Consider the following 17,635-nt stretch of genomic DNA (forward strand, 5'->3'; position numbering starts at 1 on the left):
CTTTCTTTCTTTCTTTCTTTCTTTCTTTCTTTCTTTCTTTCTTTCTTCCTTTCTTTCTTCCTTTCTTTCTTCCTTCCTTTCTTCCTTCCTTTCTTCCTTCCTTCCTTCCTTCCTTCCTTCCTTTCTTCTTTCTTTCTTTCTCTTTCTTTCTTTGATTTTAAACTTATTTTTATTTAATTTTAGATTTTCTCCAATGAGAGAGACCTGGACATATTTCTTAAAGAGCATGACCAAGTCTAACTTTAAAATCATGATTAAAATGACATGTTCTGATATTCTCACCAAATAGAGGATGAGAATTCCCAGAAAATAACATTAAGCATATGACTCGTAACAAACCATATGCAGAACATTGGCTCATTGTCAGGTTGCCAGAGTCTTATTGGAAGACAAAGTCCCCAGTTTTACCACACAAGAAAATTTCCATAACTCAGTCATTGAACTCGGGGGATGGGGTTGGCTGGAGCAGGGACTTTTTTACCAGATACAGAATGTTCCATGCTCTTCTTTGCTGTCTCCTATTTCTAAGTTAACTTGACATTTGACCTCAAGAGTCAGACTTGCCTGTGGCAAGAGAGATCATTTTAACCAGTGAGTAATTAAGTGCTTGAATCTTAATGTTGTTTCTTGTTCCTCACTCTGTAAGTGGTCAGAATGAGCCATATTGGTCTGGACTTTTTCTTCTACAGAAAGAAAATCTACCCTTTCATTTTATTTTATTATTTTTATTTATTTATTTATTTATTTTGGCTGTGTTGGGTCTTCGTTGCTGCACACGGGTTTTCTCTAAGTTGCGGCGAGAGGGGGCTACTCTTTGTTGCAGTGCGCAAGCTTCTAACTGCAGTGGCTTCTCTTGTTGCAGAGCACAGGCTTTAGGCGCGCGGGCTTCGGTGGTTGTGGTACGTGGTCTCTGAAGTTGTGGCTCACGGGGCCCAGAGCACAGGCTCAGTAGTTGTGGCGCATGGGCTCAGTTTCTCCGCAGCATGTGGGATCTTCCCGGACCAGGGCTTGAACCCGTGTCCCCTGCACTGGCAGATGGATTCTTAACCACTGCACCACCAGGGAAGTCCCTAGCCTTTCATTTTAAAATACACAAACCTGGTTTATGTATTTGATTCTCTTAGACTTTTTTTGATCATTGTCAGAAAAAGTTATGGAAGTGTGGAACACAAATAACTGTATTAATCAGAGGAGGACACAGAGGTTTTAAGACCCCAGCTGCTGAGAATCAGTTGTACATGCTGATTTTAATATAATCTTCTGTACTTCAGATAGAAAACTCCTTCTATTTCGTGTCCTCTTCCTGTAGTTTATCTTCTCTTTGGACTCTTAACTCCTTTGTATTTTTCTTATAGATATTGGGAGGCAGTTAAAGGTTAAAGCAAGAACACTGGAGTTAGACTGTAAGGTGAGAAATGGACATTGTATTAGGAAGTTACTATTAACCATAATTAGAGCATTTCTGTAGAATGATGAAAACTAAAACCCAATTATATTGACCTACATAGTGGGTAAAGAAGAAGTCAGGCCAAGGTCATACCTGACGCATTTTAAGTGTTCTATAAATATTTGTTGACTAATTGAATTCATTTATTCATTATTAGGAGAGACCTCTGTATATTTTAGGCTGAGGGAAATACTGTGGTTAAAAGCTAGAGATGGAAAATACAAATGAAGAAAAGGAAGGACGTGGGTTGGATATAACATTTAGTAAGCACTCAGTGTGCCAGATGCTTTACATTTGTTTTTATGAATATGCATAATAAAACCTATAAGGTACTTACTATCACTGTCTTCATGGGGAAACTGAAACATATTTAAATTCATGTAAATGGTAAGAGCTGTAAGGAGATAGGATCAAAAGCCTGAGTGGTTTGATTTATTCTCCTTAACCACTTCTTCCTTCAAAACTGGAATGAAGGGACTTCCCTGGTGGCACAGTGGTTAAGAATCCGCCTGCCAATGCAGGGGACACGGGTTCAAGCCCTGGTCCGGGAAGATCCCACATGCCTTGGAGCAACTAACGCCGTGCCCACAACTACTGAGCCTGTGCTCTAGAGCCCGCGTGCCACAGCTACTGAGGTAATCTTGAAGTTGGAGATTTGGACGAGAGTGCTAGTTTCAAATGGCTGCCTCGTGAATGTGATAGGGAGTCAGCATGAGTTCTTTCTGTCTACTATCCTTGTTCACACTTGTATTGACCTGGCAGAGCTGAAACTAGTTACTGCCGGTGTTACTTTGAGAAACCTACTGGGTTTTGTACTGTAGGTTTAAATGCATTTTTTTTTCCTCTCCCTCTCATCACCCTTCTAGATTAAGTTCATTGAGGGCAGAGATCCTGGCTTTTGTTTTTAAGGTTATCTACTGCATTTAGCGAGTTTCTGCCTAATGGTTGGAGTAACTAGATTTTTCTTGATAAGTTTAAATTCGTTTTCAATACTGTCGCTTTTTTCACTCACAATCAAGCCACTTTGAATGATATAAAGGCCAGTGAGCTTCCGTGCTATTTCACCTTAAATTTGAAATTCCGCAAACTATTCTTTATTCTTGACCTTTGGGTCTGCGGGTCCCTGTTGCTGATTTCTTTCTTTCTTAGAACTCAGTGGGTCATCCAACCAGCAGCAGTTGATTTTTAACAGGGTTTTGTTTTAGCAGCCAATCACTTTTACTTGGTTCTTATATAAGACCACTTCTTTAGCTCTGCCCTCATTCGTTAACATAAATGCCTGTTTGGCTTCTATTGCTCAACTCAAAATTCTGAAATGAGGTTTTGTTTTCAAAAGCTGCCCTTTAATGATAGCATATTTCAAAGAGTACGTGCTAATTGTGAGGAGTTCTTACCTTCATCCTGATTCTTATAGAAAACAATTCCAAATGTTCAAAAGCAAGTGCAGGGCTTCCCTGGTGGCACAGTGGTTAAGAATCCGCCTGCCAATGCAGGGGACATAATTCGAGCCCTGGTCTGGGAAGATCCCACATGCCGTGGAGCAACTAAGCCCGTGCACCACAACTACTGAGCCTGCGCTCTAGAGCCTGTGAGCCACAACTACTGAGCCTGCGTGCCACAACTACTAAAGCCTGTGCGCCTAGAGCCCATGCTCGGCAGCAAGAGAAGCCACTGCAATGAGAAGCCCGCACACTGCAACGAAGAGTAACCCCTGCTCACTGCAACTAGAGAAAGCCCGCATGCAGCAACGAAGACCCAATGCAGCCAAAAATAAACAAATAAATACATTTTTTTAAAAAAGGAAAGCAAGTGCAATTGAGGGTTACTTTTTTTTGAAAGATGCCTGTGATAGAAATATGCTGTGAGGCAGTAGAAACAGTACACCTGATGTTTCTGGATAAAGCAGTGGTCTTCCTTCTACACAGCTGCTAGGAAACTGATGGTGTCATCACCATGGTGTCATGGTGTCAATTCTACTCAGCGCACAATGGACTAACTTGAGTACAAAAGAGGTTTTAATAATTTGAAAGGGGCACAGCTGTGAATGAAATTCAAGATGTTTTAATCCCAAATCCTGAGGTTGAATCACAACGAATTTTAGATGGTACCAGAGACTGTCAACTCAAACTTGTATATATGAGAAAGCCCTAGATTTTAACTCTTTCATTTCAGTCACATGGGATTACTGGATCCCATTTTTACCGGGTTAAATATGTTTACTTGCAGCCAACACCAGTTCATTTACTTCTCATATTCCTGGGTTCATGGATTAATTAGGGATCAATTTGTATCTTCTTTTCTTTTTTCTTTCTCTAATCTCTGAGGACTGAAAGGCTATAAATACTAATGGATTTTAGCATGATGGCCTTTGGCTTCTTCAGAAAGATTGTTTGATAAACTACTTCCCCTCTGCCTTGCCTGCCTCTTCTCCTGAGCAGTCTACCTAAGGAGGAAAGACTTTTTGTTTCATTTGCAGGGAAATCTATCATTGTTGAATCAGGTCAGGAGTCTTGAGATCCATTCTGAGTCACTATGAATAGAGTTCTAGTATTGGTCGGGGCCCCAGGGAAACTGGTGGTTAAATACTGTGAGAATCTTTATCAGACAGGAAATGACAACTCATTAAAGTACTAACCGTTAAGCCTGTTTAGATCCTGGCCTCCCTGCCCAGTGGGGGCAGGGCCGGGGGTGGGGTTGGTTATGGTGGTGTGGTGTTTAACTCTACAGTGTTTGACCAACATGTGCACGTTTCTGAAAACAAAGAATTATTTATAAGACTGTTATCAAGAAAGGGACTTGCTAGGCCATCTTGTCACTGAACTTCTACCTACCGTACTATCATTGCCTCTTTTGTTCAGAAGACAGATCAGCATGTAATGGAGGTGGGATAGGGAGGGGCTTTTATTTCATCCCTGAAAATATATCCTACCAGTACCTTAACTGTAAAATTTAATCTCTTTAGCAGAAGAGCCTGTAGCTTCAGTCTAGAAGAGTCTGTTTATGGCTGTACTTACTTCTCAGCTCCCAGGACAAATCTCAATTGATAGAATTCTCTGGAGTCAAATTTGACTTATTGATTTACATACAATGATCCTCACCCAATCAAGAAAATTCTAAAGACCCTGATATTCATTTAAAACATAAATATAAGTTTAACTGTGGGCACAGGATTTCAGTCCTTGAGATTTGGCTATTCAGGTTCTTAAAGGCCCTCTTTATAGTGGCCTATAGGAGCCACTATAAAGAATGGAAGGATGAGCAAAAAAGAGACACTTAATCTGGATCTTTGTAGAAATAGCTTTCTTTTCTCTAATATGTTACCTAAGAGTTTTGCCTTGAGTTGTTCTGCTAACTAAGCCTTAAGATATTTTTGACCTTTTGGGAACAAGGTATAGTATCTATACCCCTTGCGGTTTAGTTTCCTGGTCTAAACCAGTGGTCTCCACCATTGGAGTGGGACTAAAATAGAACTTCTATTTATATTTATTTACATCTTTGTTATTTTTTGTGTATTTTGTAATGTACATAACATTATTATGGTAGTATATGTACATATAATTTATATGGCTATACATACATGGAGGATATAGTTTACCATCAGTCTGATTGGCACTCCCTCAATCCACATGTCAGAAGATCACAAATCATGGATTACAAACATAGGCTAGGGCTAGAGTAAGAGGTCCATGGTACAAAAGGGGCTTACAGTGGGCATGCTGCAATTTATTGTTTTTTCTATGTCCCATTAATCAGAAATATTTGCTAATGATAGCATGAAAGCTGTCATAATTAGTAAGACATTTAGTAACAATTAAAAAATTTTTAAGATTCCATCCATATTTTATCCATTTTAATTTGTATTTGTATGTTTTACTATTTGCATAAGTACAAATATCAAAAATGTTCGCAGACCATTGGTCTAGGCTCCTCTGCCCTTAAAAGCTGCTTTTGGTGCTATCAAAAAGTAGTCTACTTCAAAAGATCTCTGTTATGCTTTCTGAATTATAGCAGCAGTAGACTTGATTAAACCTTTCCTTTCCCTTTCTTTTAATACTACCCCTGACCTGAATCTTCTTCTAAAAACATTTTCTCACATTCATAAGCTTTCCGCGGTTTAACTAACCACACCCTGAGAGTGTTATTTCCATGTTCTGATTAATCATTAGAGGAATGTTAAATAAATCAGCCTCAAAGTACTGCACAAATAGTGAAACGAAGGTTAAAAAAAATTTTTTTTGCCCATACTTTTTTTTTCTAAGAAAGATAAAGGCTTACTGCCCTATAGCCTTACTAGGAATCCATGTCAGACAGTATGTTTTCTGGAACGCCAATGATATGACTTACACAATCACATTAATGCACATTAATGCTAAGATCTTCAAAAAAAGTGGTTAACAAAGCGGAGCCTGTGTTAAAAATTTACTTTATTGATACCTGTTTAATTCCCATAGGCATTTCAACTGCTTAGCCTTATATAGGTCCTGTGTAAATAGGGCTAAACAAGACAAATCAATTTTTAAAAAGTTTATGTTACTTCTATGTCATTAAGCACTGTGCCCCAGTTTTATGATGGCACATAATAATAAAAAACACTCATCTGGGTGGAAAAATCCAAACAGAATCATGAACAGGAAAATTTCGGGTCTTTTAATAGCAAGTCCTAGATTGATGACTATGTCTGTAATGGAGAAGAGAATCAAAGTAAATCAAATGGTGTGTTTTTTATATCTGGTGAACCAATTTGTTTGAGACCTACAAAATTTGAAAGGAGGCCCTTGAAAACAGAATAACAATGACCGATGAATTTTTTGGAATAGGTGTATGCTCATAAAATGAAAATTTAAGCATTGTGAAAAACTGGAGTACTCACATCACCCACTCTACGCAACCTCTGCCGATTGTGATGCTTCCTCTGGTAGATTTTCTGGCTTTTTGTGGGAACACAATGCAGACCTTTATTTATAATGAGTCAATGTGGGGAGAGTTTAAAATACAGATTTCTTATCAGATAAGTGATTTCCACAAACAGAGTCACAGATGCATTAAAAAACATCGAAAAATAATAGATTTTGTTTGCATAATGGTCAGGGCCCTTGACAGAATTTTGCAAAGAAGTTTGTCTTGTTTTTGTTTTAACACATACTTAGGTATATAAGCATGGCAAAATATTGTTCCCATGAAACCACTTTTGAGCTCTGAGTGGGTTTATTAGACTTCTGTGGAATTTTTTCTTTACTTTTTTTCCCTTCTTTTGTTTGCATTTTCTGAAGTGTTTTGTTTCTTTCTTTCTTTATTAAAATCAGTAACAAAAGTTCAAAAATTGCCATTAGAATAAGTTGTTGGAAATTTGTTTCTTCATGAATTATATTATCTGAAAAATGTGTGTGCCAAGAAAATAAATATCAAGATATTACTATCCACAAAAATTTTTTTACCCACTATGCTGAAGGTCTACAGCAAGGAAAAGTAGATGAGATCAATTTTATTCTTGCTTTTGTTTTCCTTTGTTTTTTCTTTTCTTCTTTAAGGTTTTCTCACCTAGAGAAAATGGCTGTTTACGGCTAGTTTAAGTATATTTAAATCCAACCACTGACTGGAAAATAGTAACTAATACTTTGAACTTAATCAGCACCTAATGACAGATGGAGAACTTCACCCACCCACCATGGGTTGAGATGAGGGTCCTTAGCCAGGTGCACAAGGTACTCTGAATTCAATGGCTTTCAGAAAATGGCATTTATTTCCTGAGCCAACTATAAAAAGACACTGAACTGTGATGCAAGTTATTCCTTCCTCATGTGTGTACCTTAAATTAATCCTAAATGTAAGAATGGACTCTTACTTGTGTCTGCTGCTTGAAAATAACTTGAGGGATGAAGTCGTGAGATGGTGCTATTGTTTTCCTTAAATGTATGTTAAGAGTGAAAACTGTAATTTCAATTTTTATCTAAAGAACTTAAAGAACTTTCGTGTTAATTAAGAAAACTTTAGTATAACAGTGCTTTGTATAAGCTGAGGCATGTGTGGCCTTAAGCCGTTGTTTGTAGACATAGAGAAATGAAAATAAAACTAAAATTTTGATGAATATATTTAAAAAATTAAGAGGACCTGACGAATAATTCATTATGTAACACTTAATACCTAGTTTTCAAATATGCTAACTTTTTAGATTTTTTCAGATCATGTGGCATTTTTTCATAATAGTTTTGGCTAATATATTGCTGTAAAAACTTTTAACTTCTCTATTTTCACCAGTTCCTAGTCTCTTATGAAAAACTGAATCTCCCATCCCACCACCAAAAACTCTCTAAAGCATGTAACAAACACCATAGCTCCTTGAAAAATTAATCTCTGCATTAGCCCAAGATAATTCTTTGAAAGTTACACATCATGTAAATGTGTAATGACATATATTCTCTATCAGCTAAAAAAGTAGGTCTTAATGGACTTACAATGGCAAATCATTTATGGTTTCCAGTTATTTTGAAAGGAATCTAGAATGATTGTTGCCAGTCCCTTCCTCATTCCCCTCAACAACAACAGCAAAGTAGAACCTTTCTACCATTGGGTCTTGGTTCTTAATTTTCTCTTTAAATAATGGCTTGACCCTGGAGCCCAAGAATGATTTGAGGAAAACTGTAAGCCATATTTTTGCTTAAAGTCAGTCTGAAGTTAGAGGTCTGAAGAAAGAACAAGACACATAATGGAACCCAACTCTTGGAGGACATCAAAAAGGGAATTTTCAAGTCATTTCTTGTACAACCTAGCTGTTCAAATAAGCATACAATCATTTCAGCCTCTCTAAATAAGTTTTTTTTAACTTTCAAAAAAAAAAAACTGGCTTGACTATAGCCATCCTTGGGAGTTTAAAATAATGACATAAGTTATTGTTATTAAGGGTGAAAGAATCAATTTCTGGGAATTCCCTGGCAGTCCAGTGGTTAGGACTCGGCACTTTCACTGCCATGGACCTGGGTTCAATCCCTAGTCGGGGAACTAAGATCCTGCAAGCTGTGCCTGTGGCCAAAAGAATTTCTGAAGGAAAGTTCTTATAAATCTGTAATCTTCAAAGCCAATCTTTTTGTGCATTTATTTTACTGGATTTTTTTTATATTTATGTGGTTTATTTCAAGTGTAAGTGGATGAGCTATTTGCATTCCTTTATGCATTATATAAAGAACTACCCAAGGGTAGTTTTAAAGAGAAAGTGTGTACTATTGTTGCTCCTTTGTAGAAGAATCATTACTAATAAACAGCAACAGAGCTCAGAGACAGCTCTTCTGGTTTATCGTACTAATGTAAGGCCACGTAAAAGTCTATGAGAGGACTTAACCCACAGTCTCCCTCCCTTCTCTGTTTTCTTTTGTTTTTTTTTTTTTTAATATTTACTTATTTATGTGGGATCTTTAGTTGCGGCACGCAGGACCATTTTTTAGTTGCAGCATGCGGGATCTAGTTCCCCGACCAGGTATCGAACCCAGGCCCCCTGAATTGGGAGTGCAGAGCATTAATCACTGGACCATGGGGGAAGTCCCACTTCTCCATCTTTGATGTCTGTCATACAGGTCTTCTGGAATCATCAATGCACTCATTGCCTCTACTACATATGTCTATCCAGGCCTTTTTACATATCCTTCAGTATTCATTAAAGGACTTTTTAAACAACTTCACCCCACACTGATCTCTCTTTTTTCCCTTCACTTTCTTTGGAATATATCTTCTGTACCAAAAAGTTGAGAAATTTATTAGTGATTTATAAATTCTTTTGTTTGCAAATCAGGTGGTGTGTGTGTGTGTGTGTGTGTGTGTGTGTGTGTGTGTGTGTGTGTGTTTTGAATCCCTGTAATGATTTTAAGTTCTTGGACATAGACTATTTCTTGCAGTTTTTTTCTTTCCCCATAGTACCAATTACAGTGTTGGATATAAAATAAGGACTCCATTAAGGGCGTGGTGGTTGATAATTAAAAGGATCTAAGAAAAGTGTCAGCCAGGAGTTATGTATTTGTTCACCTCTTGTAAACACAGTAGCAAGAAATTTCTCTTCCTCTACTCCTGCTTTTTGTTACAGAAAGCAGCAACTGAATTGTTCTAGAAAAAGGGCAGTGAAGTTAATTTAATACTTACTTAAAAAAGGAGAACATAAGGCACTGTTGCAAATACATAAAATACCTTTTGCTGGCCCCAGGAAAAAGATTGGGCTCATTTAGCTTTTAACCCTATTATTATCAGATGAGAAAATAAAGGGTATAGAAAATAGAGATGTCTGGTTTTCTAAGTTGCCCCAAGTTACCATTTTTTAAAATGCCTGCAAGCATTTCTAAAACAGAAGCCTGGTACCTACAGTTGCCAAACCGGTTTAACAGCACTACCTCCACATATTCTAGGTGAGAGGGAGCTCCGAGTACATAAACTTATCAGAGATCACTGTCCCAATCATCTCAGAACAAGTTGTTTAGTAATGTACTGTAGTTTCTGTGCAAACCACCTACCATAAACCACGAAGTGATTCAAGGTTCGCAGTTCCTTCTTTGTTCCTTTGTTAATCACTGACTTCTGACTAGTGGGAGGTGCCTCCCAAATTTGCTAATGCATTCTTTTTGGATAAGGATGACGCACAGATTGTCCTAATAAGGACTTGGATTGAGAAAGGACCGCCCCCTCTGAGAAGATGGGACAAGTCAGAGAGAGGGCGGGCAGTTTCTTTTTCAACTAGGGATGACACAAGCATAAGTCATTTCCTTATTAATCGGTTCAAACCAGTTCTTACAGGAACTGGTGGTGATAAATGTGAGACTTCTCAGAAGTCATTCATTTTATTCTTTGTACCACACCAGTGTGCAGCATCAGCTGAGAGCTGGCCTCACTCTGAGAACTAACTCTTCTACTAGAAGGGACTCTCAGCTCCTATTTCCTTAAACATTTGGAGTGAGAGCTTTTTCTCCTTTATGGGGTTGTGAAAGGATGGATTCTGATCCATTGAAAAGAGTTCACAGGATTTCGCCAGCTCTGCTGATTATTGTTGGGTTTTTTCCTCCTTCTATCTAATCCCTGCTTTTTGAGTTGAGGCGGTAAGTGGATTTTTCTTTAACATTTTTCCTGCTTTTCTTCCCAAATGTATTTTTTTCCTTGGGTGGTTGTACCCTGCTTCCAGTGCTGTCCCTGGCATAGGTCCATCTCTGCAGAAGCCATTCCAGGAATACCTGGAGGCCCAGCGTCAGAAGCTTCACCACAAAAGCGAAACGGGTGCACCACAGGTGAGACTTTCCTCTATCTTCTTCTCTTCCCCCCCCACCCCCCACAGTTTCAGGGCGAAGTTACATTCACAGCACTCACTGGCATTTTTAGGCAAATAGAGTGAGGTTTGTCAGTCTTAGCAGAAGTTTGAGGCTCGGTTTATTCCCTACTGGCAAATGTGCCTTTGTCTAGATCAGAAAATGTATTGATAACTTCTATTTTTTACATCTTCTCCCAAAAACAAGCCTTGGGCTAATGAAAAATAATGGATTTGTTATGTAGAATGAGTTATTACCTTGATCTTAAATTATTTATAAGTAGCAAGTATACTTTCCAAGTGAATTAAAAAGTTAAAATTTATAGCATAACAAAGTATTGGACTTACTGAGTTCATTTGAATATCTTCCTTCATTTTTGCTCTATTTTTCTTTTCACAGATGGGAAAATAATTTTTTTTAATATAAACCAAAGCTGTTAACATAACTTAAAAACTTAATTAAATTAAGCCTGCCTTTTCTATAAACAGTTCTGCAGCAAAGGAAATGACTAGAAGAGGATGAGTAAGCAGTAACCTGAAATGGGAAACTTGAAGGAAGCATAGTGTTTTTCTTGTTTGGTTGGGTTTTTTTGTTTTTTGTTTTTTGATGGCCTTACACTCTTTACGTGGCCCTTTGCTGCCCTCAGTTGACCAAACATGACTCCAGAAATAACATTTATATTTTAAAAGCTGCTCCTAATCCTGGAACAAGAATATATACACGTGTAACTATCTTGACACAACCCTCTGCAAGTATCTCCATGGTGACTTCAGATAGTAAGATTTAATCAAAGACTTTGTGTAGTGAAAGATAAGAGATGACTTCACACTCACCCCATTCTAAATTATATGACTCAACATTGACTTTATATCTAACGAAGTGAAATCTTAATAGCTGGGTGTAAGAAAGCCTGAATGTAGATTTCACAGTAGCTGAAGACACAAGACTTTTCATTTTTAATTGTTTAGGCTTTATAAGTTGTAAGCTCCAGGTTCTCATTATTTTCGTTAAAACATGGTAGGTGTTCCCCTTTTTACTACTGAACTAATGGAGCATTTCTCGTGGATTGTTCTGCCTTTCTTCCTGCAGGGAGAAAACTGGTTGTCCTGGATGTTTGAGAAGTTGGTTGTTGTAATGGTGTGTTACTTCATCCTGTCCATCATTAACTCCATGGCACAAAGTTATGCCAAACGAATCCAGCAGCGGTTGAACTCAGAGGAGAAAACTAAATAAGCAGAAAAGTTTTAACTGCAAAAATTTAAATGGACGGGTTCTGCCTTAAATTGGGAGGACTCCAAACCAGGAAGGAAAATTCCCTTTTCCAACCTGTATCAATTTTAATTTTTTTTTTCCCCTGAAAGCAGTTTAGTCCATATCTTGCACTGACAATACTCTTCCTTTGTTAAGGTAAGGTATCCACCGTCAATTCAATCCAAATTGTATTTTATTAGGGTGGAATGTGATATTAAGCAGCAAACTTAACAAAAACTGGCCTTCTACTTGTTATTTTCAAAAGCCCACATGGTACAATTAAAGAATTCCGGACACCAAAAAAAAAAATGGTTCCTAAGTATGTCCAATATGTCAAGCTTTTTAGGCTTGTCACAAATGACTTCTTTGTTTTTCTAAGTCATCAAAAGTGTATATAAATTATACTAGATTGGATAACAGGCTTGCATGTCTATTATGGTAAAATTTAATATGCCATCCTGCCCAACCCTTCCTCTCCCACCTTTGAAAAAAGGCCATTTTATGATGCATTGCACACCCTCTTGGGAAACTGATCTTTCAATTTTGAGACAGTATAAGGAAAATCTTGTTGGTGTCTCGCAAATGAGCTGACACCATTTTTTATTCTGTATATTTAGAATGACGTCATGAAAAAACTTTATAAAGACATCTTTGATCATTCCAAAATCGTGTCCGTTTTCTTGAGCGTTTTGACATTTTTACTTCCTTTTAGCTTCTACCAACTAAATGCAACCTTGCCATATCCACCTACAACCGCAGTTTCTTAAGCCTTCATTTATTTGCATGAAAGGGCCACCACCAAAGCATTTTTTGTTGGGCTGGAATTGGGCAGCTGGCTACACACTGCTGAAATGGCACCTTAGGGACTGGTATATCAAGGGGACTTCTTGGCTTGTGAAAACAGGAGGGATGATAGTATACAAATCACAGGACATGGAGAGAAAAATGACTCGTTTTTTTAAAAAACAAGCTTTCTCATATCTTAATTTTTAGCCCAGCACGTACTCTGATTTTAACAGACAGAAATTTACTTTTATATGTAACCTAATTTTCTTGCCTTTCTTCAGTAAGTGTTTTGTTCTTATGTGATTTTTCCTTTGGGATGTTTCTGGTTGAACTTGGTCATTTTGTTTTGCTTGGGAAAAAATAAAGTTTCACTTTTTTCCTTTAGGAAAATTGGTACTGACATTATGTTGAGTGTAGAATTGGGTTTAAATCTCAACAGGCCAGAAATGCCTGGTTTTATCAAATCCTGCCTGAATGTCTGCTTGTTTTGCCTACCGTCGTGACATCTCCATGGCTGTACCACCTTGTCGGGTAGCTTATCAGACTGATGTTGACTGTTGAATCTCATGGCAACAGCAGTCGATGGGCTGTCTGACATTTTGGTATCTTTCATCTGACCATCCATATCAAATGTTCCCATTCAAACATTACCGAGCATCATGGTTTACGATTAAAAAAACTGGTCCTTATGTCTACTGGCACTTTGAATCTTTTATGCCATGATATTGTAGCAGTATCATGAGGATTCTATGGAAAATTGGGATAGTCTCTGTGATCAAAGCTAAATAAATAAAGGACAAGCAACGTGCCTTGTGGGTTTTCGAAAGGTTACTTCTTAACAGTCTTTTTCCCCCCACCCAGAAACTTTCTAGCAGTTTGACAGTTACTTACGTGAAAAGCAGTACCCAAATGCTTTATTTTAAACAGATTCACATTAACCAGTATAATTTTTTAGATTCTTTAGCGTTAGTATAAGTCTCTAAATCAGCTTCCAGTTGTGTTTCATCTCCTTCACCTGCATTTTATTTGATGTTTGTCTGAAGGAAAGAGGAAAGCAAATATGATTTGTACTGTTTGTACTAAATCTTTCGGATTTGTTGGTAAATTTATTTCAGGGTAAAGTATAAGAAAAACAAAGACTAGTTTCTTAGGCTGAAGGTCTAAGTGATTTATAATACATTTGACTTATGATGGCTTGTTCACTCTTTCAAATGAATTTGCTTTGAAAACAAATGAAGAGCAGCTCTCCTCCTTCCCTCCACTCAGTGTTCAGGTGTGACATGTTCAGGTGATTCTGCTGGATTCCAGCTGGAGCAGTTTGCTACCCTTCTGTTCCTGCGGTTGGTTTGTTCCTTTCTTTTATCCACCAAAGTGGACACAAACAACATGATCCCAAAGACATGCCTAGTTAATTCCAGCTGATTGGAGACCAGAAAATTTGTAAATGGATGGTTTGATGTTACTGCAAATAAAAGAAAGGGCCTGGGAATTCTTTTGATTCCATCTCTACTTTGTTTAAGTCTCATTTTGTGCCTTGAATATCTGCAGTGTTTTATCATGTCTCAACTCAGTGACTGACAAGCAACACAATACAGTGCAACACATCAGGGTTTATACCCTGAAGTACTGAGGAGCACCTCCCTCAGGCAATGCCACATGGGAACTTGCAGTGTCTTCTGTATTCTCTGTATAACCATAATCCAGAGTGTGGGATTTAGAAGGAAGGGAGGATTTTAATTTCATTTGGACAATGGCCACTATTTCCATTCTCTAAAAATCCAGAAGACGACAGGCTGGAAGTGACATTGCTGAATTACACTAGTTAATTCAGTGTATATAGTAGCGAGTACTCCTTACAAACAAACTCAGCCAGTGTTCCCAGTGTGCTCAGTGCTGTCTGTAGCTTTGGTAGGACAGCTGGAGGCTTGTTACTCAAAGTGATTCCTTAAGTACAAATTACTCATTAAGCTAAAAAAAAAAAAATAACTGATTGCCCTCTTATAAACTGCGGTGAACTGTGTTTTGACTGACCGGTGTGTCAAGAGCTCATGGAGTCCCCTTTTTAGCATCAAAAAACCTTTCCATATATTTTGAAACCCGCCGTTTGCGTCCATGTGCATTAGTCTGTTAATGATGGTTTAGATCTCTGCCTCTAACATAATGTGACCTTGAGAAAGTTTTTAACTGAGCCTAGATTTCATCTATAAAAATAGAGATATATAGCCAGGTTGTCCTAAGGATTAGATCAGATAAAATGTAAAGAAGCTGTAAATGTTAGTATGTTACCAATTTTTTAATTCACCAAAGACAGCATTTGCTACACATGTAAGAATTTTACAACATTGCATTTACTCACTTCAAAAACAAAAGTAGGGGGCTCCCCTGGTGTCGCAGTGGTTGAGAGTCCGCCTGCTGATGCGGGGGACACAGGTTCATGCCCCAGTCCGGGAAGATCCCACATGCCGCGGAGCGGCTGGGCCCGTGAGCCATGGTCGCGAAGCCTGTGCTCCGCAACAGTGAGAGGCCCGCATACCGCAAAAACAAAAAAAGTAGGATTTAAAATGCTCTCTGCAGGGACTTCCCTGGTGGTCTAGTGAGTAAAGACTGTGCTCCCAATGCACGGGCCGGGGGTTTGATCCCTGGTCAGGGAACTAGCTCCCACATGCTGCAACTAAGAGTCCGCATGCCACAAGGAAGATCCCGTGTGCCACAACTAAGACCCAGTGTAGCCAAAAGAATAAGTATTTAAAAATAAGTAAATAAATGCTGTCTGCATATATGCCCTCATTTGGGAGTAGATATGCTCTGTCTAAAGAAGTTATTAATTAAATCCAAGATACAAATTAATAAAAAGAAAAGCAGAAATTAATGACTTGATTAGTAAGACTAAAACCTTCTTAACTCTAAAAATAGCTCTCCAGGCCTCTCAGCTTCTGAGATGGCCCACACTTTGTGGAGTGTGTTTCTCCCATGGCCGCTGGAGCCTGAGACGGACTGTGTTCTGTCTATGGAATGTGCATCTCTAAATAAATCCACTTCTTACCTATCAAAAAATAAAATAAAAATAGGCTCCCAGCTAGCCTAGTTAAGGTACAAAGCACAGATACACAAAATTTACTATGAATAACTGAAAATACTTGTCTAATCTTACCAGCTTTAAATGTTGACATTTTCTAATTTATTTTTATTATACAGTTAATACTAAAAAAACTAGAAGGTAGATGAGGAAAAAAGGAATGATCAGCTTTTAATACCTTGTTGGAAAACTCCATCTGGAATATCCAGTGAGATTTGCTGGGTGTAAAGAGGTTTTAAACAGTAAAAGAAAAATTTGATTTGGTGGCATGCCAGGTCTTTCCCAATAGACCTGAAAGTCTCATTCCTGTTACAAAAACACACAAGATTGGTTTATTTTATTGATAATTAGTTATTAGTGTGCTCACAAAAAGTTAAGACAACCTAAGCAGGAGTTTAATAGCCATGTTTGAAAGCCAAGTAACATTCCGTCTCTAACTCACATGATCAAAGCTTCTCTGGTAGTCACAAAACATAGTAAATGAAATGCTACACAAAACTGCTGCATGTGAAGTGTTTTGTTCCTTTATTCTCAAAGACAGCAAGAAAAGAAAGCACATAATGTACTTTAAAATTCTAGAAGCAGTTGAGTCATTTGTATCTGGTAGTCAGGGGCTTGGGTTCCTGTCGCCTCCCTTCCCAGCAAGGCCAGGAGTTCACCTAAGGTAATGCATTTGCCTTGAGGGTGAGGACTTGAATTGCAGCATATAACCTACATGTATTTGCATATTTAACCAGTACTCATAAGCGGGATTATAACAAAAACCTGTTCTGGATAGCTGCTTACTCATTGCCTTTAGAACTGTGGTGCTGGGACAGGCAAGTGCCAACTGTTTGCTCATTTTCTTTGACCTACTAGCCTTCCACAGTTTGCTGTGTGGGTGTTGATACTACTAAAATAAAATTTTAAAAAAAGTTGTTTTAGATGGCCCCCACTATCTACCCAAACACCCTGGATTTATTTGAGATCTGGGATTCTAGTTCTGTAGTTGAGATACTGGCCCAAACTGTGGCCCAGAGAGAGTGAGTCAGTTCTAAGTGGCTGGCTGACTCTCTGGGAACAGAAATGAAATGCAGCTTAGAGGGTTTGTCAGCCAAATCCACAAATGTGTGGCTTTTTGAAACATTGGACATCTGTTCCTCTTAATTTAAAGAAAACCTTTTTAGAAAGCACAGAGTTGCTTGGCTCCTTGTTTCTTTGTGTCAGCAGCAGTTGCTGTGATTTAGTAAGCCTAGAATCAATCCCAGTTAGAAAATTTGGAATCTTTAGGGCACACTTCAGAGAAAGTGGAACTGAATTGCTTTGGGAAGGGAAGAGATGATTTTACAGCATAGAGTCTGTTTGGAAATCCCCTTCTGGGGTAATCAGCCCAGGTGTTCAACCCGTTTGTTAACCATTTCCAAATGACTCAAAGGACATAAAGGGAAGGCTTGGACACACTCCAGCACTATTTCGACAATGCAGTATCTGTTTGTGTTGGAAACCATATTCCTGAATTCTTGAGGGGAAGGCTCGGGCTTATTCTGGGCATTTTTGGCCGAGAGGGACCCCTGGGCCACCTGTCTAAGCTAACAGTCATGGCCTTTTGAGAGTTTCCAGGGAGGAGTATGGACAGCTTGCTTTGATGGCCTTCCACCCAAAGCCCATTGGGGAAAAGCCTTGTTTATTCAAGGAGGCCTGTCTCTCCCCCCCCCCCCCCCCCCCCCCGACCTAATCCCAAACGTTATTTCCCTTTGTTGCCATCTATCCCCCTTTAGGGAGCAGCATGAGCAGCTTTTTCCTTCAGGCCACTTTTGACTGACT

The 17,635-nt window shown here is 38.4% G+C and overlaps 1 protein-coding gene across 2 annotated transcripts in view; it reads left to right on the forward strand.

Annotated features, from left to right (window-relative positions):
* VMP1 (vacuole membrane protein 1) overlaps window positions 1–14,261 on the forward strand; it is a 130,566-nt gene extending 116,305 nt beyond the window's left edge. For both annotated transcript variants that reach the window (XM_029211741.1, XM_029211742.1), the window contains exons 11-12: window positions 10,599–10,701; window positions 11,809–14,261. In XM_029211741.1, coding sequence (XP_029067574.1) covers window positions 10,599–10,701; window positions 11,809–11,952 — 247 coding nt within the window. In that variant the 3' untranslated portion in view covers window positions 11,953–14,261. The remainder of the gene's footprint in view (window positions 1–10,598; window positions 10,702–11,808) is intronic.
* Window positions 14,262–17,635: the final 3,374 nt, after the last annotated feature.

This window comes from Monodon monoceros, unplaced genomic scaffold (genome assembly GCF_005190385.1).
Source record: "Monodon monoceros isolate NGI ecotype Baffin Bay Population unplaced genomic scaffold, NGI_Narwhal_1 Super_Scaffold_9, whole genome shotgun sequence".
Lineage (NCBI taxonomy): Eukaryota > Metazoa > Chordata > Mammalia > Artiodactyla > Monodontidae > Monodon > Monodon monoceros.